This window comes from Oncorhynchus mykiss, chromosome 8 (assembly GCF_057628025.1).
Source record: "Oncorhynchus mykiss isolate SJ-2025 chromosome 8, ASM5762802v1, whole genome shotgun sequence".
In the NCBI taxonomy this organism is placed as follows: domain Eukaryota; kingdom Metazoa; phylum Chordata; class Actinopteri; order Salmoniformes; family Salmonidae; genus Oncorhynchus; species Oncorhynchus mykiss.
Window position 1 is genome coordinate 10,997,727 of NC_143029.1, and position 24,053 is coordinate 11,021,779.

General features: G+C 44.7%; 1 protein-coding gene across 3 annotated transcripts in view; it reads left to right on the forward strand.

Moving 5' to 3' along the window:
* The window catches only part of LOC110529180 (serine/threonine-protein phosphatase 4 regulatory subunit 3), a 30,116-nt gene extending 6,266 nt beyond the window's left edge, over positions 1 to 23,850 (forward strand). For 2 of the 3 annotated variants that reach the window (XM_036984736.2, XM_036984738.2), the window contains exons 5-15: positions 1,817 to 1,894; positions 2,111 to 2,227; positions 3,618 to 3,734; positions 8,536 to 8,667; positions 8,914 to 9,016; positions 9,283 to 9,441; positions 12,951 to 13,120; positions 15,357 to 15,499; positions 18,808 to 19,022; positions 19,303 to 19,517; positions 22,561 to 23,850. In XM_036984736.2, coding sequence (XP_036840631.1) covers positions 1,817 to 1,894; positions 2,111 to 2,227; positions 3,618 to 3,734; positions 8,536 to 8,667; positions 8,914 to 9,016; positions 9,283 to 9,441; positions 12,951 to 13,120; positions 15,357 to 15,499; positions 18,808 to 19,022; positions 19,303 to 19,517; positions 22,561 to 22,680 — 1,569 coding nt within the window. In that variant the 3' untranslated portion in view covers positions 22,681 to 23,850. The remainder of the gene's footprint in view (positions 1 to 1,816; positions 1,895 to 2,110; positions 2,228 to 3,617; positions 3,735 to 8,535; positions 8,668 to 8,913; positions 9,017 to 9,282; positions 9,442 to 12,950; positions 13,121 to 15,356; positions 15,500 to 18,807; positions 19,023 to 19,302; positions 19,518 to 22,560) is intronic. The other variant, XM_036984737.2, reaches the window with a different exon arrangement.
* The last annotated feature ends 203 nt before the right edge of the window (positions 23,851 to 24,053 follow it).

A 24,053-nucleotide genomic window follows, 5' to 3' on the forward strand; every position in this document is an offset into this window, starting at 1 on the left:
TGACTAGGAATTGCTTAGGTGCTGATACACTGAACAAAAATATAAACACAATATGTAAAGTGTTGGACCCATGTTTTATGAGTTGAAATAAAAGATCCCAGATATTGTCCATACACTAGTGAGCCTGACAGGTGTTGCATATCAAAAAGCTGATTAAACAGCATAATCATTACACAGGCTCACCTTGTGCTGGGGAAAATAAAAGGCCACTCTAAAGTTTTGTCATAACTTAATGCCACAGATGTTTTGAGGGAGCGTGCAATTGGCATGCTGACTGTAGGAATGTGCACCAGATCTTTTGCTAGAGAATTGATTTAATTTCTTTACCATAAGCCACCTCCAACATCGTTTTAGAGAATTTGGCAGTTATGTCCAACCGGCCTCACTACTGCAGAACACGTGTATGGTGTCGTGTGGGCGAGTGGTTTGCTCATGTCAACGTTGTGAACAGAGTGCCACATGGTGGGGTTATGGTGTGGGCAGGCATAAGTTATGGACAACAAACACTTACATTTTATCGATGTCAATCTGAATGCACAGAGATGCCGTGATAAGATCCTGAGGCCCATTGTTGTGCCATTCATCTGCCGCCATCACCTCATGTTTCAGCATTTTAATGCACGGCCTCATGTCGCAAGGATCTGAACAAAATTCCTCGAAGTTGTAATTATCCCAGTTCTTCCATGTCCTGTGTGCTCATCGTACATGTGACCCATTGAGCAGGTTTGGGATGTTCAGGACCGGCGTGTATGACAGCGCATTCCAGTTCCCGCCAATGTCCAGCAACTTCGCACAACCATTTAAGAGGAGTGGGACAACATTCCACAAGCCACAATCAACAGCCTGATTAGCTCTATGCAAAGGAGATGTCAAACTGCTTGAGGCAAATGGTGGTCACACCAGATACTGACTGGTTTTCTGTGACTGACAGATGCATATCTGTATTCCCAGTCGTGATAAATCCATAGATTAGGGTCTAATGAATTTCAATTGACTGATTTCCTTATATTGAACTGTAACTCAGTAAAAATCGTAGACATTTTTGCATGTTGCGTTTTTAAAATATTTTTTTTTCAGTATATTACAATTTTAATTCTAATTTCAATTCTGCTATTTTAAATGTTCCAAACATATTGCTCACTATATGTCTGCTGCAGTGGGATAAGCGAGAGCCATTCCAAAACTAGGTTTTTGATCAGTCATGGAAATAAGTGCTGAAAACATGTTGGCTCACCATTTTAAAAAGAGGAGAACGTGCTGTAGAAGGAAACAGAGTTTTGTCACAGGTACTGCCCACTAGTGCAAAAAGAATATTGTGATTAATGAAAAAATATATATGGCAATATAAGAAAATAAATATGCCGATATGTAACAATCATTTCCCCCCTCCCATCACTGATAAGGACTTCTCATAAAGGTCCTTTTATCTAGGAAACGGTTTTCAACTTCCTCTTACAGTGAGTCAGGTTTGTTAAGCTCAAATGTTTTTCAACTAAAAGTTAAAATGAGTGTTCTTATTGGACAAGGAACGGTAGTACTTCCTCTTTTTTGAATTATTTTATCTTGTTTCGTGCCTATTGAAACAACCCCAGGGTTAACACTGCATGGTGGAACAGCTAAACATCAGCAGACCTATTGACCATGCAAACTTCAGATACAAATTGCCTTCATAGGCACAGAGCTATGATCAGCTTACCCCTCTCCAACCATAGCCATTTGGGAGTCAAACCCAAGAATGGACAGATCTGTGTCCATGTACAACTTTATGCCTCCTCCTCAACCTTTGTTCTCTTGTTTTTCTATCCTTCACGGTCAGGACGATGAGAAGTTCCTGACAGACCTCTTTGCACAGCTGACAGACGAGGCCACAGACGACGACAAGCGATACGAACTGGTACGCCAACTGACATCCGCACAGACGCAACTAATGCCGGACTCCCACTATGGGCCCGACCAAACTAGGTCGCATTACCAGGCCGGTAGGGCTTGGCTTGGCCTTATAATGTGAATCAAGCACAAGGGTTTATTTGGACAAAATTGACCATTATTACCACCTTTCTCACACATTGTATAGTAGTCATTGGCTAACATGAAGTTCTCTTCTCCACAGGTAAACTTCCTAAAGGAGTTCTGCGCCTTCTCCCAAACGTTACAACCTCAAAACAGAGAAGCCTTCTTCAAGACGCTGTCGAACATGGGCATTCTCCCTGCACTAGAGGTGGTACTGGTGAGAGCCCACACAGCACTCCAGACCTGGGTCATACACAACAAATACTTGAAAGTGTTTGAGGATTTTTATTTTCATAGTCTTGGGGAGAAGGAGAAATGTATTGTTTGTAAAAATGTGAAATACGGGCAGCTGTTCTTGCCATGATTATGGTCTGTGTGTAATTTTAAAGTTGTATTAGTTGTATGTATGGCAAACACCGTCCAATGAAATGCTTGCTTGCAGGTTCCTTCTGGACAATGCAACAATAAATAATAATAGCAACATAAAGTAAATGTCTCAGAACAGAATAAACATGTTAACATCAGTATGATACAGGAGGCCAAATTTATAGTACAATATTTACACATGTTTGTGGAAGAGAGGATTGGTGAAGTGTTTAAATTGTCCAGTATTTAGTGATCATGTAATCAAATCAAATTTATTTATATAGCCCTTCGTACATCAGCTGATATCTCAAAGTGCTGTACAGAAACCCAGCCTAAAACCCCAAACAGCAAGTAATGCAGGTGTAGAAGCACGGTGGCTAGGAAAAACTCCCTAGAAAGGCCAAAACCTAGGAAGAAACCTAGAGAGGAACCAGGCTATGTGGGATGGCCAGTCCTCTTTTGGCTGTGCCGGGTGGAGATTATAACAGAACATGGCCAAGATGTTCAAATGTTCATAAATGACCAGCATGGTCGAATAATAATAAGGCAGAAGAGTTGAAACTGGAGCAGCAGCACGGCCAGGTGAACTGGGGACAGCAAGGAGTCATCATGTCAGGTAGTCCTGGGGCATGGTCCTAGGGCTCAGGTCCTCCGAGAGAGAGAAAGAAAGAGAAGGAGAGAATTAGAGAACGCACACTTGGATTCACACAGGACACCGAATAGGACAGGAGAAGTACTCCAGATATAACAAACTGACCCTAGCCCCCCGACACAAACTACTGCAGCATAAATACTGGAGGCTGAGACAGGATGGGTCAGGAGACACTGTGGCCCCATCCGAGGACACCCCCGGACAGGGCCAAACAGGAAGGATATAACCCCACCCACTTTGCCAAAGCACAGCTGGCCACCAATGGGTGTATGACACTGGAATAAAATCAATCAGTCAACAATCAGTTGATTAAGCTTGGGCGTCAGGGTCAGAAATGGTAAAATAACTTTTGGAAGCGTTCCATTTGACCAGGCAAACTAAATCAAATACCGCTCAAGCATTTGACTGATCTTTTTTGACCAGCCGTACTACGGTGCCATCGGCCTTTAACAATTACTAACAAATTCACATGTTTTTTTTCCTTCACTAACTACTTATGATGTTGTTATTCTAGTCTATTCTGTTCTACTCCGTAATATTCTATTCCATTGTGTTCTGTGACTGATGTGGTGTGTGTTTGTGCCATCAGGGGATGGATGATGTGCAGGTGCGTGGTGCGGCCACTGATATCTTCTCCTATCTGGTGGAGTACAACCCCTCTATGGTACGAGAGTTTGTCATGCAGGAGTCCCAGCAGAACGACGACGTGAGTACAGCTCTCACCTATACCAGGGATGTGTATTAATATGAACCAAACATAAGAAAACACAATTAAGCGGGGAGGGACCTACAGTTGAAGTCGGAAGTTTACATACACTTAGGTTGGAGTCATTAACTCGTTTTTCAACCACTCCACACATTTCTACATTGTTAACACTGTAAAGTCCATGGAGAACAAGAGCACCTCCTCCAAGCTGTCTACTGCACTGAGGCTAGGTAACACGGTCACCACCGATAAATCCATGATAATCGAAAACTTCAACAAGCATTTCTCAACGGCTGGCCATGCCTTCCTCCTGGCTACTTCAACCTCGGCCAACAGCTCCACCCCCCGCAGCTACTCGCCCAAGCCTCCCCAGCTTCTCCTTTACCGAAATCCAGATAGCAGATGTTCTGAAAGAGCTACAAAACCTGGACCCGTACAAATCAGCTGGGCTTGACAATCTGGACCCTCTATTTCTGAAACTATCCGCCGCCATTGTCGCAACCCCTATTACCAGCCTGTTCAACCTCCTTTAATATCGTCTGAGATCCCCAAGGATTGGAAAGCTGCCGCAGTCATCCCCCTCTTCAAAGGGGGAGACACCCTGGACCCAAACTGTTACAGACCTATATCCATCCTGCCCTGCCTAAGGTCTTCGAAAGCCAAGTCAACAAACAGATCACTGACCATCTCGAATCCCACCCGGCTCTTCTTCACTGTGCAATCTGGGTTCCGAGCCGGTCACGGGTGCACCTCAGCCACGCACAAGGCACTAAACGATATCATAACCGCCATTGATAAAAGACAGTACTGTGCAGCCGTCTTCATCGACCTGGCCAAGGCTTTCGACTCTGTCAATCACCATATTCTTATCGGTAGACTCAGTAGCCTCGGTTTTTCTAATGACTGCCTCGCCTGGTTCACCAACTACTTTGCAGACAGCGTTCAATGTGTCAAATCGGAGGGCATGTTGTCCGGTCCTCTGGCAGTCTCTATGGGGGTGCCACAGGGTTCAATTCTCGGGCCGACTCTTTTCTCTGTATATATCAATGATGTTGCTCTTGCTGCGGGCGATTCCCTGAGCCACCTCTACGCAGACGACACCATTCTGTATACTTCTGGCCCTTCCTTGGACACTGTGCTATCTAACCTCCAAACGAGCTTCAATGCCATACAACACTCCTTCCGTGGCCTCCAACTGCTCATAAACGCTAGTAAAACAAAATGCATGCTTTTCAACCGTTCGCTGCCTGCACCCGCACGCCCGACTAGCATCACGACCCTGGATGGTTCCGACCTAGAGTATGTGGACATCTATAAGTACCTAGATGTCTGGCTAGACTGTAAACTCTCCTTCACAGACTCCTATCAAACATCTCCAATCTAAAATCAAATCTAGAGTCTGCTTTCTATTCCGCAACAAAGCCTCCTTCACTCACGCCGCCAAACTTACCCTAGTAAAACTGACTATCCTAACGATCCTCGACTTGGGCGATGTCCTCTACAAAATAGCTTCCAATACTCTACTCAGCAAACTGGATGCAGTTTATCACAGTGCCATCCGTTTTGTTACTAAAGCACCTTATACCACCCACCACTGCGACCTGTATGCTCTAGTCGGCTGGGCCTCGCTACATATTCGTCGCCAGACCCACTGGCTCCAGGTCATCTACAAGTCCATGCTAGGTAAAGCTCCGCCTTATCTCAGTTCACTGGTCAAGATGGCAACACCCACCCGTAGCACGCGCTCCAGCAAATGTATCTCACTGATCATCCCTAAAGCCAACACCTCATTTGGCCGCCTTTCCTTCCAGTTCTCTGCTGCCTGTGACTGGAACGAATTGCAAAAATCGCTGAAGTTGTAGACTTTTATTTCCCTCACCAACTTCAAACATCTGCTATCTGAGCAGCTAACCGATCGCTGCAGCTGTACATAGTCCATCGGTAAATAGCCCACCCAATTTACCTACCTCATCCCCATACTGTTTTTATTTATTTACTTTTCTGCTCTTTTGCACACCAGTATCTCTACCTGCACATCTGATCATTTATCACTCCAGTGTTAATCTGCAAAGTTGTAATTATTCGCCTACCTCCTCATGCCTTTTGCACACAATGTATTTAGACTCTTTTTTTTCTACTGTTATTGACTTGTTTATGGTTTACTCCATGTGTAACTGTGGTGTTGTCTGTTCACACTGCTATGCTTTATCTTGGCCAGGTCGCAGTTGTAAATGAGAACTTGTTCACAACTAGCCTACCTGGTTAAATAAAGGTGAAATAAAAATGAACAAACTATAGTTTTATTTATTATTTCACTTATAATTCACTGTATCACAATTCTAGTGGGTCAGAAGTTTACATTACACTAAGTTGACTGTGCCTTTAAACAGCTTGGAAAATTCCAGAAAACTATGTCATGGCTTTAGAAGCTTCTGATAGGCTAATTGACATCATTTGAGTCAATTGGAGGTGTACCTGTGGATGTAGTTCAAGGCCTACCTTCAAACTCAGTGCCTCTTTGCTTGACATCATGGGAAAATCAAAAGAAATCAGAAAATAAATTATAGACCTCCACATGTCTGGTTCATCCTCCACATGTCTTGTTCATCCTTGGGAGCAATTTCCAAATGCCTGAAGGTACCACCTTCATCTGAACAAACAATAGTACGCAAGTATAAACACCATGGGACCACACAGCTGTCATACCGCTCAGGAAGAAGACGCGTTCTGTCTCCTAGAGATGAAAGTACTTTGGTGCAAAAAGTGCAAATCAATCCCAGAACTACAGCAAAGGACCCTGTGAAGATGCTGGAGGAAACGGGTACAAAAGTATCTATATCCACAGTAAAACGAGTCCTATATCAACATAACCTGAAAAGCCGTTCAGCAAGGAAGAAGCCACTGCTTCAAAACTGCCACGAAAAAGCCAGACTACGGTTTGAAGCTGCACATGGGTACAAATATCTTACTTTTTGGAGAAATGTCCTCTGGTCTGATGAAACAAAAATAGAACTGTTTGGCTATAATGACCATAGTTATCTTTGGAGTAAAAAGGGGGCTTGCAAGCCAAAGAACACCATCCCAACCTTGAATCACGAGGGTGGCAGCATCATGTTGTGGGGGTGCTTTGCTGCAGGAGGGACTGGTGCACTTCACAAAATAGATGGCATCTAGAAAATTACGTGGATATATTGAAGCAACATCTCAAGACCACAGTCAGGAAGTTAAAGCTTGGTCTCAAATGGGTCTTCCAAATGGACAATGACCCCAAGCATACTTCCAAAGTTGAGGCAAAATGGCGTAAGGACAACAAAGTCAACGTATTGGAGTGTCCATCACAAAGCCCTGACCTCAATCCCATCTCAAATTTGTGGGCAGAACTGAAAAAGCGTGTGTGAGCAAGGAGGCCTACAAACCTGACTCAGTTACACCAGCTCAGTCAGGAGGATTGGGCCAAAATTCATCCAACTTATTGTGGGAAGCTTGTGGAAGGCTAGGCAATGCTACCAAGTACTAATTGAGTATATGTAAACTTCTGACCCACTGGGAATTTGATGAAAGAAATAAAAGCTGAAATAAATAATTTGCTCTATTATTATTCTGACATTTCACATTCTTATAGTAAAGTGGTGATCCTAACTGACCTAATGACAGGGAATTTGTACAAAGATTAAATGTCAGGAATTGTGAAACTGAGTTTATATGTATGTGGCTAAGGTGTAACAAAAACAACTTTAACTGTGCCTGAATTTGTGCAATAGACACTCTCATTGTCTTTGCAAAAAATGTTTTCCGTTTGGTTTAAACGGTTACCGTTGCAAAACATTTGGAACTGAATTTGCTATGGGGTTTGTCTAATGAATACACCCCTGCATTCCCTTAGTAGGACATCCGAGATGCTAACCTCAGAGTTGGACTATCGAAATGGGACAAATATGAAACAACCAAATAAACGGACTGTTCCGGAAACACTAGAGATCCCTTTCAGTTCTGTTTCCGTTCCTCAAAATGTCATTATTTTCCGGGTTTCGGTTCTGTTCCCTGAACTGGTTGGAACATCGTGAGGGTGACGTTCCAGGTTGTCGTTTTTGCTGTCGCGCTGCTGTGCATTTCAGAATATTTCTAGGCTTATGTCCCATCAATGAGTTTCCTGAGACGTTACACACCTTTCCAGGCTTTGATCTTGAATCCTTTGGTAATCTGCACAGCTTGACTGCAATAAAAATGACCTGGAACGCCACCATTGTGCATGATGCTGCGTTCACATAGGCGACTCATCATACCAGGACGAAACCTGATGTCAGACAGTGATGCCTAAAATGTTGAACATTTTGCCTTCTGTTTGCATAAGACTAGTCATGAAGACTAACTAAAGCAATAGCTAGGCTCATTTTAATGTCTCAGGATATGTTTAGCAACATCACCTACAGTTTAGCTAGGAAGTTTGGATGTTCAAAGTGCCATATTTTTTTCAGTTTGGAATTTTGGATGTAGCTAAGCTAGCATGTTCTTCAAATCAGCCAGCCAGGCAAACTGCCTATCAACGTAGGGTAGTCCACGTTTTCACGTCATCCGGTCTGACGTTCTTTGAGTCGCCTATGTGTTTTTAAAGGTAGCATGAGTGCTAGTGGTAATATTGCCTCTAGACGCTGATCTTGGGTCAGTTTTGCATTTCCCCCCACAAATGTTTTAAGGTTAGGTTTGGGGGAGGGGAAGCTGATCCCAGATCTGTCCCTAGGGGAGCAGTGCTAATGGTGTCTGTCTAAAGTCTCTCTTGTATCTCCCACCGTGTCTCTCCCAGGACATTCTGCTGATCAACCTGATCATCGAGCACATGATCTGTGACACGGACCCCGAGTTGGGTGGCGCCGTGCAGCTGATGGGCCTACTGCGCACCCTGGTGGACCCTGAGAACATGCTGGCTACCGCCAATGTGAGTAGAGCTTCTTTCCTCTTAACCTCTCACCCTTCTTTACACCTCTCACCCTGAGCTAACAAACCTCACCCGGGAACATGCTTGTCATCATCAACGAAAGTCTAGCTCCTTCTCACACCTCTCGTCCGGAGACCAGGCCTCTCTCGTCTAACCCCTGGTGTAGATCTCCTGTGTTTTGTTGAAGCTTTTTTTTTTTACTTGGGAGTGTTTGTAACTGACAGTTTGTCTCTGGTCCTTCTGCAGAAAACGGAGAAGACTGAGTTCCTAAGCTTCTTCTACAAGCACTGCATGCACATCCTCTCTGCTCCTCTACTGGCCAACACCACAGACGACAAACTCAGCAAAGGTGAGTCATCAATCCTCTGTACGTGTGTGTGCAAAGATGACATTGTTTTTGACCTGACCATGGCCCACTGTAAATGTGTGAGTTCTCTGTTTATCATGAGAACACATTCACTGAAAGTTATACATACAGGCACGCTCACCTGAGATGAGCTACTGTATGTGTGAGTGAGTGACAACCAATCTTACACACACACACACGCTCACCATATGAGCCACTGTGCTTTATGATAGTTATGAACCCCCCCAAACACCACCTCTCTCCCCCAGATGACTTCCAGACGTCTCAGCTGCTGGCTCTGATCCTGGAGCTGCTGACGTTCTGCGTGGAACACCACACCTACCACATCAAGAACTACATCATCAACAAGGACGTCTTACGCCGTGTCCTGGTGCTCACCGCCTCGCAGCACGCCTTCCTGGCCCTTTGTGAGTCCTATATATACACACACACACACACACACACACACACACACACACACACCGTAAAGTCAGGGGTTAAAGTTCACTGTTCAGGGATGCAAACTAGTCACCTTTAGGTGAAATTTGCCGTTTTGAATCCAAAATAGGTGACCTTCACGATTTGTGTAGATCCGATGAGAAAAGGTTGGGAGGGGCTTTGGATCAATACTGTCTGTAAGAGGTTGAGTGATGCGCATTTGGAGCAATACTGTCTGTATCCAAGGCTCAGCCAATTGTTCACATAACAACAGAATGAAGCGCAGCACCTCGACTGAAGAGAGAAGAGACAACCAACTTACTAGTTACAGCATCGGCGCGTCCCCTGAACGATAACGAAGAGGTAACATTAGGTGAGCAGCCTGACCACGGAGACGGGGGTGATGAAGGTAACGTTAGGTGAGCAGCCTGACCACGGAGACTTCATGAACTATATCTGAAAAAAACACCTGGCAGGGGTGAGGGGAGAAAGTGTTGTGGAACAAGTATTGTTAGCATTGTTAAGTATCTTGCTAGCTGGAGCTCCGTTAGCTATCCAGAGAAATGTTGAGCAACACTTATCTGATCAAATAATTGAGCTTATGCTGTGAATATTTGCTTGCAAAGAGTCAGACAGCTAACGTTAGTAACCTAACCAATTGGCTATAGTATTTACTGGTATACAACTCCTTGCCATTCCTCAAGTTATAACACGTTAGTGCTTACTGGACCCTGGTAATCCGTGTGAAATGTTCACTAGCTAACTAACTACTATCTGTGAAATGACATTTTTTCCCTCTAAAGTATGTGGTTCATTTTCAGAATGGGAGAATTAGGTGAAAATGAGGTGTTGCTTGATAAACAAGTAGATTCAGGGTTAAAGTGTAGCTGGAGCTGGGCCTGGCTTAAACTGGATGCCACTATAGAGGTGAAAGGAACACCACACACATTCCCTCTTTCTCACTTTTGCTGGCACTTTGTAGAACAGATGTCCACAGGCAGAAAGTGTACAATGTACTAATGTGTAGCCCAAAGATATTGCTTTTGTTGTGTTGAACCTGACAGTAACACGTGTGAATGAGGGGGATTATATATTTTTTAAACTCGGTGAACGTTATTTTTAAACACAGCCTTGTGCACTTGATCAATGTTTACTATAGTGGCCACTATAATAGAGCAACAATAGAATGCCTGTTTCATTCTATTTCTACTTTAAGATGTTTTTTCCCCAAGTGCAATATTTATGTGTGTGTGGTCACAAGCCTTCTATTCTGAAGGCTGTCATGGTAACAAGCATTCTATTATAAAGGCTGTCATGGTAACAAGCATTCTATTATAACGGCTGTCATGGTAACAAGCATTCTATTGTAAAGGCCATCATGGCTAACTGCAATATTAGACTATTGTTTTGTTCTCAAGACTTACAGTAAAGTCTAGGTAACAAATACCATTAGATTGCTTTCTTTACATGTTTTAGCTGTGAGTCAGGTTCACATGAACCACTTTTTATTCTACACACAGAGACTGATCATGTAGATCATATTCTTTGTTGTTTAATTAGCTAAAATCTGCATTTCCCCCTAGCAGGGATTTTATTTGCATGTTTCAGTGTAACAAAAAAAAAGGTGTCACCATTTTGGGCCCTCAGCAGTTTGCATCCCTGACACGGAACCCAAACCGGCTGTGCACGTTCACCATTGTGCATAAATGTATTTTGTCCCCCCACACCAAACGAGATCACGACGCGCAGGTTAAAATATCAAAACTCTGAACCAATTATTTTATTTTAGGGACAAGTCGATAAGCATTAAACATTTATGGCAATTTAGCTAGCTAGCTTGCACTTGCTAGCTAATTTGTCATTTTTAGCTAGCTTGCTGTTGCTAGCTAATTTGTCCTGGGATATAAACATTGAGTTGTTATTTTACCTGAAGTGCACAAGGTCCTCTACTCTGCCAATTAATCCACACATAAAACGGTCAACCGAATCGTTTCTAGTTTACATATCTCTCCTCCTTCTAGGCTTTTTCTTCTCTTGACTTTATATTGCGATTGCAAACTTTCATAAATTAGGTGCATTACCGCCACTGACCTCGTTCGTCTTTCAGTCACCCACGTGGGTATAACCAATGAGGCGATGGCACGTGGGTACTTGCTTCTATAAACCAATGAGGAGATGGGAGAGACGGGGCTGGCAGCGGGATCTGCGTCAGAAATAGAACTGACTTCTATTTCAGCCCTTGGCAACGCAGACACTCGTTGGTGCAATAATTGAATAACATTCTGTTCTAAGAAATATATTCCCAAATAAATGTATTTCTCAAATATTTTACTTTCTCTTACACCGTGCACTGAACTGACATGCACGATTGTTTGCGGACGCTCCGATGTTCAGAGGAAGGGAATTAACAGGTCTGTAATGCACATCTCTGTGGCAGCGGCGTGTAGCTGCTGGCTAAGTCATTCTCTCAGGATGGAACTGTCCACTGCTACTATTTCTGCCATAATAATGCTGTTATTAAAACTAAATCAGACAGCCCCATAGAAGAGCAGTTGACCTATTTACCTCATCTGTGCCAGAGAAATATTCCCCTCCAGGCGCATTGAAGTTGCAAGAGTCATAGGGAGGGAAACATGTATTCTGACATGACGTCAAAGCACAGCACATCTTAATGCATCACAGGAAAACACTTTTCAAAGCAGTTTTCGCAAATGTATTTTGAAAGCCGTTTTGGCCTTTGTTGTGATCCCAGTTGTGATCCCAGTTTTCCAATGCCGCCACGTTTATTTCTCTACTCCTTCAATTGCTAGAGTGGCATCGTTTTTTCAAATGCGGTTACGACCTGCAATGACATAGCCCTACTTTGTAATAGAAACCAAAATAATCAACCTTTTTTTGAGTGAATAATAATAATAAATAATAATAATAATAATAATAAGATGAATCAGGATGTTGCCTTATTCTAAAATGGATTAAATACTTTTTCCGGCTTCACCTGCGATATCGTTTGAGACCAGCCACCTGGATAGCTGAGGAAACTGTGGGTTTGCACAATTTAATTGAATCCTTTTTAGAATAAGGCTGTAATGTAACATGTGGAAAAATACTTTCCAAATGCACTGTAGCTGATGTGAAATCACTAGCTAGTTTCTATCTAGCGATACTAGTAACGGCCATCGTGCAATTGACGTCACCTTCCCTTTGACATAAAAGTCAACATGATAGACTTGTCTCTTGGCCTGTCAGCACGGCGGGCTTTTGGTGGCAGGTGTTGTGCGGAGTCTCTGGGTCTAACTCTGCTTTGTACAGACAGGGATGGATGCTATATTGTCACACAGTGCTGACTCATCCTCCACCCTCTCTCTCCTCCTCCACCACCCTCTCTCTCTCCTCCTCCACCACCCTCTCTCTCTCTCCTCCTACACCACCCTCTCTCTCTCCTCCTACACCACCCTCTCTCTCCTCCTACACCCCCCCCCCCCCCCCCCCCCCTCTCCAGGCGCGCTGCGCTTCATGCGGCGGATCATTGGTCTGAAGGACGAGTTTTACAACCGCTACATCATAAGGAACTTCCTGTTTGAACCCGTGGTCAAGGCCTTCCTCAACAACGGCGCACGCTACAACCTCATGAACTCAGCCATCATAGAGATGTTTGAGTATGTCCGCGTGGTGAGTATTTTTCCGCTTCCGATGTCTCGTCTTTTTGTGATTTAACTTTTTATTGTTAGGCCCTTTATTTTTGGATTTCACATGACTGGGAATACAGATATGCATCTGTTGATCACAGATACCTTTAAAAAAAAAAAAAAAAAAATAGGGGCGTGGATCAGAAAACCAGTCAGTATCTGGTGTGACCACCATTTGACTCATTCAGCACGACACAACTCCTTCACATAGAGTTTATCAGGCTGTTGATTGTGGCCTGTGGAATGTTGTCCCACTCCTCTTCAATGGCTGTGTGAAGTTACTGGATATTGGCGGAAACTGGAACACTCTGTCGTACACGTCGATCCAGAGCATCCCAAACATGCTGAATGGGTGACATTTTCAGCTTCCAGGAATTGTGTACAGATCCTTGCGACATGGGGCCGTGCATTATCATGCTGAAACATGAGGTGTTGGAGGTGGATGAATGACAACAATGGGCCTCAGGATTTTGTCACGGTATCTCTGTGCATTCAAATTGCCATCGATAAAATGCAATTGCCATCGATAAAATTGCAATTCATTGTTTGTAGTTTATACCAGTCCAAACTGAAACTCCACTGACACTGCGGGGCACTCAAGAACCTGGTGAGGATGACGAGCATGTAGATGAGCTTCCCAGGGGGAGTTTCTGACAGTTTGTGCAAAAAAAATTCAGTTGCGCAAACCCACAGTTTCCTCGGCTATCCGGGTGGCCGGTCTCAGACGATACCGCAGGTTAAGAAGCCGGGTGTGGTCTTGGGCTGGTGTGGTTACAAGTGGTTAGGTGGCTTATGATAGAGAAATTAACATTTAATTATCTGGCAACAGCTCTAGTGGACATTCCTGCAGTCAGCATGCCAATTGCACACTCCATCCAAACTTGAGACAACTGTGACATTGTGTTGTGTGACAACCTCACATTTTAGTGGCCTTTTATTTTCTCCAGCACAAGGCGCACCTGTTTAATGATCATGCTGTTTAATAATCATCTTAATCAATCTGGAAAATTGTTCAAGTGGTCGCAAAAACCATCAAGCTCTATGATGAAAATGGCTCTCATGAGGACCGCCACAGGAAAGGAACAACCAGAGTTACCTCTGCTGCAGAGGATAAGTTCATTAAAGTTAACTGCACTCCAGATTGTAGTCTGAATGAATGCTTCGCAGAGTTCAACTAACAGAGACATTTCAACATAAACTGTTCAGAGAAGACTGCATGAATCAGGCCTTCATGGTCGAATTGCTGCAAATAAACCATTACTAAAGGACACCAATAAGAACAAGAGACTAGCTTGTCCAAGAAACACGAGCAATGGACATTAGACCGGTGAAAATCTGTCCTTTGGTCTTTTGAGTCCAAATTTTAGATTTTTGTCTTGTGAGACGCAGAGTAGGTGAACGGGTTTTCTCCTAATGTGTAGTTCTCACCCTGAAGCATGGAGGAGGAGGTGTGATGGTGTGGGATTTTGCTGGCACCCGCCAAACCTAGATTTGTCCATCGGACCGCCAGGTGGTTAAACTTGATTCATCACTCCAGAGGACGCGTTTCCACTGCTCCAGAGCCCAATGTTGTTTGAGCTGTACACCACTCCTGCCCCGACGCTTGGCATTGCACTTGGTGATCTTAGGCTTGTGTGCGGTTGCTCGACCAAGAAAACCTATTTAATGAAGCTCCAGACGAGCAGTTTTTGTGCTGTTGCTGCTTCCAGAGGCAGTTTGGAACTGGTAGTGAGTGTTACGACCGAGGACAGACAATTTCTACGCTTGTGTGGCCTACCACTTCGTGGCTGAGCAGATGTTGCCCCTAGATGTTTCCACTTCATAATAAAAGCACTTACAGTTGACCGGGACAGCTCTAGCAGGGCAGAAATTTGATGAACTGTGAGTTGTTGGAAAGGTGGCATCCTATGACGGCGCCACGTTGAAAGTCAGTAAGGTCATTCTACTGTCAATGTTTGTTTATGGAGATTTCATGGCTGTGTGCTCCATTTTTATACACCAGTCAGCAACAGGTGTTGCTGGAAATAGCCGAATCCACAAATTTCATTAGAGTACACGTACTAATGTGCGCATATATACATGACACAGGACATTGTATTAAACAAGACTGGTACGTTCTCCCTCTTCCCATCCCATCCCTCCCTGCCTCCCTCCCCCCTTCCTCCTCTCCCTTCCTCCCTCTCTCTCTTTCTCCCTTTATACTCTCCCGTTCCCCCCAGGAGGATGTGAAGTCCCTGACGGCCCACATAGTGGAGAACTACTGGAAGGCTCTGGAGGACGTGAACTATGTGCAGACCTTTAAAGGACTGAAGCTGCGCTACGAACAGCAGAGGGAGAGGCAGGACAACCCCAAACTGGACAGGTAATATATTGACAACCCCAACCTGGACAGGTAATATATTGACAACCCCAACCTGGACAGGTAATATATTGACAACCCCAAACTGGACAGGTAATATATTGACAACCCCAAACTGGACAGGTGGTTATATATTGACAACCCCAAACTGGACAGGTAATATATTGACAACCCCAACCTGGACAGGTAATATATTGACAACCCCAACCTGGACAGGTAATATATTGACAACCCCAACCTGGACAGGTAATATATTGACAACCCCAACCTGGACAGGTAATATATTGACAACCCCAACCTGGACAGGTAATATATTGACAACCCCAACCTGGACAGGTAATATATTGACAACCCCAACCTGGACAGGTAATATATTGACAACCCCAACCTGGACAGGTAATATATTGACAACCCCAAACTGGACAGGTGATATATTGACAACCCCAACCTGGACAGGTAATATATTGACAACCCCAAACTGGACGGGTAATATATTGACAACCGCAACCTGGACGGGTAATATATTGACAACCCCAACCTGGACAGGTAATATATTGACAACCCCAACCTGGACAGGTAATATATTGACAACCCCAACCTGGACAGGTAATATATTGACAACCCCAACCTGGACAGGTAATATATTGACAACCCCAACCTGGACAGGTAATATATTGACAACCCCAAACTGGACGGGTAATATATTGACAACCCCAACCTGGACGGGTAATATATTGACAACCCCAACCTGGACAGGTAATATATTGACAACCCCAACCTGGACAGGTAATATATTGACAACCCCAACCTGGACAGGTAATATATTGACAACCCCAACCTGGACAGGTAATATATTGACAACCCCAACCTGGACAGGTAATATATTGACAACCCCAACCTGGACAGGTAATATATTGACAACCCCAACCTGGACAGGTAATATATTGACAACCCCAACCTGGACAGGTAATATATTGACAACCCCAACCTGGACAGGTAATATATTGACAACCCCAACCTGGACAGGTAATATATTGACAACCCCAACCTGGACAGGTAATATATTGACAACCCCAACCTGGACAGGTAATATATTGACAACCCCAACCTGGACAGGTAATATATTGACAACCCCAAACTGGACAGGTAATATATTGACAACCCCAACCTGGACAGGTAATATATTGACAACCCCAAACTGGACAGGTGATATATTGACAACCCCAACCTGGACAGGTAATATATTGACAACCCCAACCTGGACAGGTAATATATTGACAACCCCAACCTGGACAGGTAATATATTGACAACCCCAAACTGGACAGGTAATATATTGACAACCCCAAACTGGACGGGTAATATTGTTTTTGTGTATGTTTGTCATGTGTCAATTGTTTTTACAATGTGGTGCAAAAAGATTTCCCGATCCGGGATAAATCAAATCAAATCAAATTTTATTTGTCACATACACATGGTTAGCGGATGTTAATGCGAGTGTAGCGAAATGCTTGTGCTTCTAGTTCCGACAATGCAGTAATAACCAACAAGTAATCTAACTAACAATTCCAAAACTACTGTCTTGTACACAGTGTAAGGGGATAAAGAATATGTACATAAGGATATATGAATGAGTGATGGTACAGAGCAGCATAGGCAAGATACAGTAGATGGTATCGAGTACAGTATATACATATGAGATGAGTATGTAAACAAAGTGGCATAGTTAAAGTGGCTAGTGATACATGTATTACATAAGGATACAGTCGATGATATAGTGTACAGTATATACGTATGCATATGAGATGAATAATGTAGGGTAAGTAACATTATATAAGGTAGCATTGTTTAAAGTGGCTAGTGATATATTTACATCATTTCCCATCAATTCCCATTATTAAAGTGGCTGGAGTTGAGTCAGTGTCAGTGTGTTGGCAGCAGCCACTCAATGTTAGTGGTGGCTGTTTAACAGTCGGATGGCCTTGAGATAGAAGCTGTTTTTCAGTCTCTCGGTCCCAGCTTTGATGCACCTGTACTGACCTCGCCTTCTGGATGATAGCGGGGTGAACAGGCAGTGGCTCGGGTGGTTGATGTCCTTGATGATCTTTATGGCCTTCCTGTGACATCGGGTGGTGTAGGTGTCCTGGAGGGCAGGTAGTTTGCCCCCGGTGATGCGTTGTGCAGACCTCACCACCCTCTGGAGAGCCTTACGGTTGAGGGCGGAGCAGTTGCCGTACCAGGCGGTGATACAGCCCGCCAGGATGCTCTCGATTGTGCATCTGTAGAAGTTTGTGAGTGCTTTTGGTGACAAGCCGAATTTCTTCAGCCTCCTGAGGTTGAAGAGGCGCTGCTGCGCCTTCTTCACAATGCTGTCTGTGTGTATGGACCAATTCAGTTTGTCTGTGATGTGTATGCCGAGGAACTTAAAACTTGCTACCCTCTCCACTACTGTTCCATCGATGTGGATAGGGGGGTGTTCCCTCTGCTGTTTCCTGAAGTCCACAATCATCTCCTTAGTTTTGTTGACGTTGAGTGTGAGGTTATTTTCCTGACACCACACTCCGAGGGCCCTCACCTCCTCCCTGTAGGCCGTCTCGTCGTTGTTGGTAATCAAGCCTACCACTGTCGTGTCGGATAGTAAAGACTACTGTAATATGTAGGGAGGGGGATGGATTGATGGAAGGTGGGTGGATGAATGATCGAATGGATGGAAGGAAGGACAGTGGAATCAAAATTCTGCTAGTGATGTTTGGAGTTGGTGTTCATTCTAGCTGTGGTTGTTTGGGAATGACTACCGTTAGCTACAGGGTGAGTGAGTGGTTGTCTTTGGCTTTGAAGGATTCCCATTGGCTAGTGCTGCGATCTTCTTTTGACTCGATCTAATGTCAAACGTTGATAAAGATGTCAGAGTTCAGATATGTGATTTTTTTAGCACTACCCACTGACTGTTTAAACTACTGCACGCGACATGGTACAATGTGCCATCAAATCAGCACAATCTTTTTCATTTTTTTCAAATTGCCGCCATCTTGGATGTAAAATTGGGATCATGCATATTTTGCTAATGACCATACAAGAAAAGAGTAAAGGAGAGCACTGTACACTACAGAGAACTTAACAAATGTGGAATTTGTGATAAGTGCATGGGGGGCCGCTATATTTATGCCCCTCCACTATTGACTTTACCAATAGTTTGACCATTTTTACAGTTTGGAATCTGCCGGTTCTTTATTGATTGCTATTCATTATGTATCTGTAAAAAAGCTCTACAGTCATGGTCAGATTTAACCGTTGGTCACCTCCCCTCACACAGCATGAGGTCGATCCTGAGGAACCACAGGTTCCGCCGGGACGCGCGGACGTTGGATGACGACGAGGAGATGTGGTTCAACGCGGACGAGGACGAGCTGGAGGACGGCGAGGCGGTGGTGCCCCCCTCGGACAACAAGACCACCAAGAGTAGCGGCGGCGCCGGCGAGAACGAAGACCTCATGGACCCCATCAGCAAGTTCATGGAGAGGAAGAAACGTAAGTCGCAGGGAAAGAATGCATGAATTCCTGGCAAAACATGTATTTGACCCAGGCCAGTTATGTGAAATATATTTTTTAGTTACGCGTGGATTAGCTTGGAATTTGTACTTATTATTCAATTGGTTCTCTTACTGTGAGTTAACTAAATGTAAGCGCAGCTCATTCATTCGAAAGTATCTGACATACTCTTATGTACTGAGAAGAAAGTAAGTTGTGTCTTTAAAAATGGTCAAACTGACTTCCTACAACTGTCTATCTCGGTCTCTCCACCCCACAGTGAAAGACTCAGACGAGAAGGAAGTTCTGGGCAAGTCCAGTAGTCTGTCGGGCCGCCAAAGCCCCAGCTTCAAGCTGTCCTTCTCCGGCTCCACTACCAAGACCAGCCTGTCCAGCCCGCCTCCCTCCGCCTCGTTGCACCCCGGCTCGCCAGGCTCCCCAGGATCACCAGGATCAGGGGCCAAGGGCTCGCCCCCGACCGCAGTCACCACAAAGGTGGGTAGTAGTACCTAACCCACGGGGACCTGAATTGTGTTCATTAAGGCCCGTAAGAACAGAAAACATTTCAAATGTTTTCCCGATGGAAAATGAAAATGTCTTATTGGACAAGTCCAGGGAACCCTGCCAGTTTGTCAGTTGTCTTCGTTCTGTGTCTAGTAATGGGGTGATTTGTTTTTGGGCTTGTTTTAGTAGTTTAGGTCTTACAGAAGACAGGGATAGTTTACCCATAATAGAGAATTGACATTTGTTTCCTTACCTTGAACGCAGTCTGGAGAAGGACAGACTGCAATCCACTCTTTGGGTTTGTTTACAGAGCCACTACCAACAACCGCTGACTTTTACCAGTAGTCAATTTACCCCAAATTAGCAGGTGCAGTGTATGCTAGCTTTGCACAGTCTGATGCCGGAGTCTTGCTGCTGTTATAGGTGGCCATTTTGAGTCATGTCCACATTGTACAAAATATTATTTGTGTGGTGTTGGGGGCTCATTAACATATTTGCCAGCATTCTATGTTAGTTGTTGGAGTTGTTGCGTCCTGTATGTAGATTGGTTACTCCAAGATATGTGGCCTGTAATATGCAATGGTAATAAACGTAATTGTTCCAATAGGGAATAAGTCCTCTGGATGGGAATCAGATATCAGTCTGTGGTCCCCAAGAAAGTAGCTTGCGGTCCAGATGTGGCCCCTGGGCCTTGTGTTGAGTAGAGTTAGTAGGTAAAGACTTTAGTGGAGCTATTTAGTTTTCCTGAGGAGCAGATCTGAATAGATTATCTCTACCCCTTCTCTCGCTTTCTCTCTCTCCATCTCTCGCTTTCTCTCTCTCCATCTCTCGCTTTCTCTCTCTCCATCTCTCGCTTTCTCTCTCTCCATCTCTCGCTTTCTCTCTCTCCATCTCTCGCTTTCTCTCTCTCCATCTCTCGCTTTCTCTCTCTCCATCTCTCGCTTTCTCTCTCTCCATCTCTCGCTTTCTCTCTCTCCATCTCTCGCTTTTTCTCTCTCTCCATCTCTCGCTTTTTCTCTCTCTCCATCTCTCGCTTTTTCTCTCTCTCCATCTCTCGCTTTTTCTCTCTCCATCTCTCGCCTTTTCTCTCTCTCCATCTCTCGCCTTTTCTCGCTCTCCATCTCTCGCCTTTTCTCGCTCTCCATCTCTCGCCTTTTCTCGCTCTCCATCTCTCGCCTTTTCTCTCTCTCCATCTCTCGCCTTTTCTCTCTCTCCATCTCTCGCCTTTTCTCTCTCTCCATCTCTCGCCTTTTCTCTCTCTCCATCTCTCGCCTTTTCTCTCTCTCCATCTCTCGCCTTTTCTCTCTCTCCATCTCTCGCCTTTTCTCTCTCTCCATCTCTCGCCTTTTCTCTCTCTCCATCTCTCGCCTTTTCTCTCTCTCCATCTCTCGCCTTTTCTCTCTCTCCATCTCTCGCCTTTTCTCTCTCTCCATCTCTCGCCTTTTCTCTCTCTCCATCTCTCGCGCTTTCTCTCTCTCTCCATCTCTCGCGCTTTCTCTCTCTCTCCATCTCTCGCTTTCTCTCTCTCTCCATCTCTCGCTTTCTCTCTCTCCATCTCTCGCTTTCTCTCTCTCCATCTCTCGCCTTTTCTTTCTCTCTCTCCATCTCTCGCTTTCTCTCTCTCTCCATCTCTCGCCTTTTCTTTCTCTCTCTCCATCTCTCGCTTTTTCTCTCTCTCTCTCCATCTCTCGCTTTTTCTCTCTCTCTCTCCATCTCTCGCTTTTTCTCTCTCTCTCTCCATCTCTCGCTTTTTCTCTCTCTCCATCTCTCGCGCTTTCTCTCTCTCCATCTCTCGCTTTCTCTCTCTCTCCATCTCTCGCTTTCTCTCTCTCTCCATCTCTCGCTTTCTCTCTCTCTCCATCTCTCGCTTTCTCTCTCTCTCTCCATCTCTCGCTTTCTCTCTCTCTCTCCATCTCTCGCTTTCTCTCTCTCTCTCCATCTCTCGCTTTCTCTCTCTCTCTCCATCTCTCGCTTTCTCTCTCTCTCCATCTCTCGCTTTCTCTCTCTCTCTCCATCTCTCGCTTTCTCTCTCTCTCTCCATCTCTCGCTTTCTCTCTCTCTCTCCATCTCTCGCTTTCTCTCTCTCTCTCCATCTCTCGCTTTCTCTCTCTCTCTCCATCTCTCGCTTTCTCTCTCTCTCCATCTCTCGCTTTCTCTCTCTCTCCATCTCTCGCTTTCTCTCTCTCTCTCCATCTCTCGCTTTCTCTCTCTCTCTCCATCTCTCGCTTTCTCTCTCTCTCTCCATCTCTCGCTTTCTCTCTCTCTCTCCATCTCTCGCTTTCTCTCTCTCTCTCCATCTCTCGCTTTCTCTCTCTCTCTCCATCTCTCGCTTTCTCTCTCTCTCTCCATCTCTCGCTTTCTCTCTCTCTCTCCATCTCTCGCTTTCTCTCTCTCTCTCCATCTCTCGCTTTCTCTCTCTCTCTCCATCTCTCGCTTTCTCTCTCTCTCTCCATCTCTCGCTTTCTCTCTCTCTCTCCATCTCTCGCTTTCTCTCTCTCTCTCCATCTCTCGCTTTCTCTCTCTCTCTCCATCTCTCGCTTTCTCTCTCTCTCTCTCCATCTCTCGCTTTCTCTCTCTCTCTCTCTCTCCATCTCTCGCTTTCTCTCTCTCTCTCTCTCTCTCCATCTCTCGCTTTCTCTCTCTCTCTCTCTCTCCATCTCTCGCTTTCTCTCTCTCTCTCTCTCTCCATCTCTCGCTTTCTCCATCTCTCTCTCTCTCCATCTCTCGCTTTCTCCATCTCTCTCTCTCTCCATCTCTCGCTTTCTCCATCTCTCTCTCTCCATCTCTCGCTTTCTCCATCTCTCTCTCTCTCCATCTCTCGCTTTCTCCATCTCTCTCTCTCTCCATCTCTCGCTTTCTCCATCTCTCTCTCTCTCCATCTCTCGCTTTCTCCATCTCTCTCTCTCTCCATCTCTCGCTTTCTCCATCTCTCTCTCTCTCCATCTCTCGCTTTCTCCATCTCTCTCTCTCTCCATCTCTCGCTTTCTCCATCTCTCTCTCTCTCTCTCCAACTCTCGCTTTCTCGCTTTCTCAGGGAGGTCTGGTGGGTCTGGTGGACTACCCCGACGACGACGAGGAAGACGAAGAGGATGTGAGCGGCGAGAGTAAAGAGGAGACTCCTCCCCTGTCCAAGAAGTCCAAGCTGAGCTCCTAAAAATAATAATAATAATAATAAAATAAAAAAAAAACGTTAATGTTGTTGTTCTCTCTCGCTCCGAGCGCCAGACTATTTCCCACCGATCCCACGATAGGCACAGAAACTAACAACAACTGTTAAAACCATGAATGACTTCACCCCCTTGGTTTTTTTTAATGGGGGCTCTTGTTGAGGAGCGGACTATGAATGGAAACGCGTCTCCTCGGACTAATCCCAATATACAAGTGCCAATCGGGAGGCCGCGGAGCTAGGAGCAAACGCAGCGAACGAATGGACGAGAGAGGAAGGTGTGGAGAAATGACCATCTCCAATATTACCGTCAGATGAAAGAAGCAGACTGACGATAAATAATTAAATAAAGCTAAAATACCGGAAAAGTAGACACATTTATCCACACACACACACTCGCATACAAACTAAAACCCCAAAGAGCTTGCTGGCTCAGACCATGACCCACTGCCCCACCCCCAACCCCCCACTCAGGGAAGGACATCGCAACGACCCCCAAAATGGGGCCGGCCAATCCAGACGCAGAACCACCACTCACCCCCTACGCTGACTCCTCCTTCATCCAGCTCCTTTTTTTTCTCTCTCCTCCCTCCGCTACATTTCCCCCCTTTTTCTCTCCGTTTTTTTTGTTTGTTTTTACATTGTTTTTTTAAAGAAGTTAGTTTCTAGGACCAGACGGGAGACGGCAGACACCGGCGCGGCGAAAATGCTGTCTGTTTTTTTTTCGTTTTGATGATGTCATTGTAGTCGTTCAGAGGGAAGTTCTTCCTCTTGATTCGAAAAAAGACAGATTTCTTATTTTGTCTTTTTACTCTCTTTTTGTCTCTGTCTCTCTCTCGCTCTCTCGTTCTCTCTCTCTCCCCCCTCTCCTGTTTTTGTAAACAACCCAGCCTTTACATGTTCAGGACATTTTCAGTCGCACTTGAACAGGTTTTTAAAGACCTCAGTAGGTTGAGCTAGTTTGACCCTTTTTTGCCCTTTGAAACTGCAGATTTTTTGGGAAAAAGAATTTGTAATCCCGTCTTGATTAAAGATTGAGTGGAATTGTAGATGTGATCAATTTTGTCATATCTTCGCTTCTTTTTTGTTTTCTTTTACATAAGTGTATACTTAGTTGTTCAGAAATATTTGGGACCATTAAAAATTATCTTTGCTGTATGATGTCCTACTACCTTTTGTGATGGCGACTCGCAAGACTGAATTGTGTTATCTCTGCACTCCTATGTGGCTGTAGCCTGGTCCCAGATCTGTTTGTGCCGTCTTGCCAACTCCTATAGGGGTTTGACAATGACCACAGGACTTGGCAAAGCAAACAGAGCTGGGACCAGGCTCATGTTTAAATGTTCTCTAGTTGCTTTTCA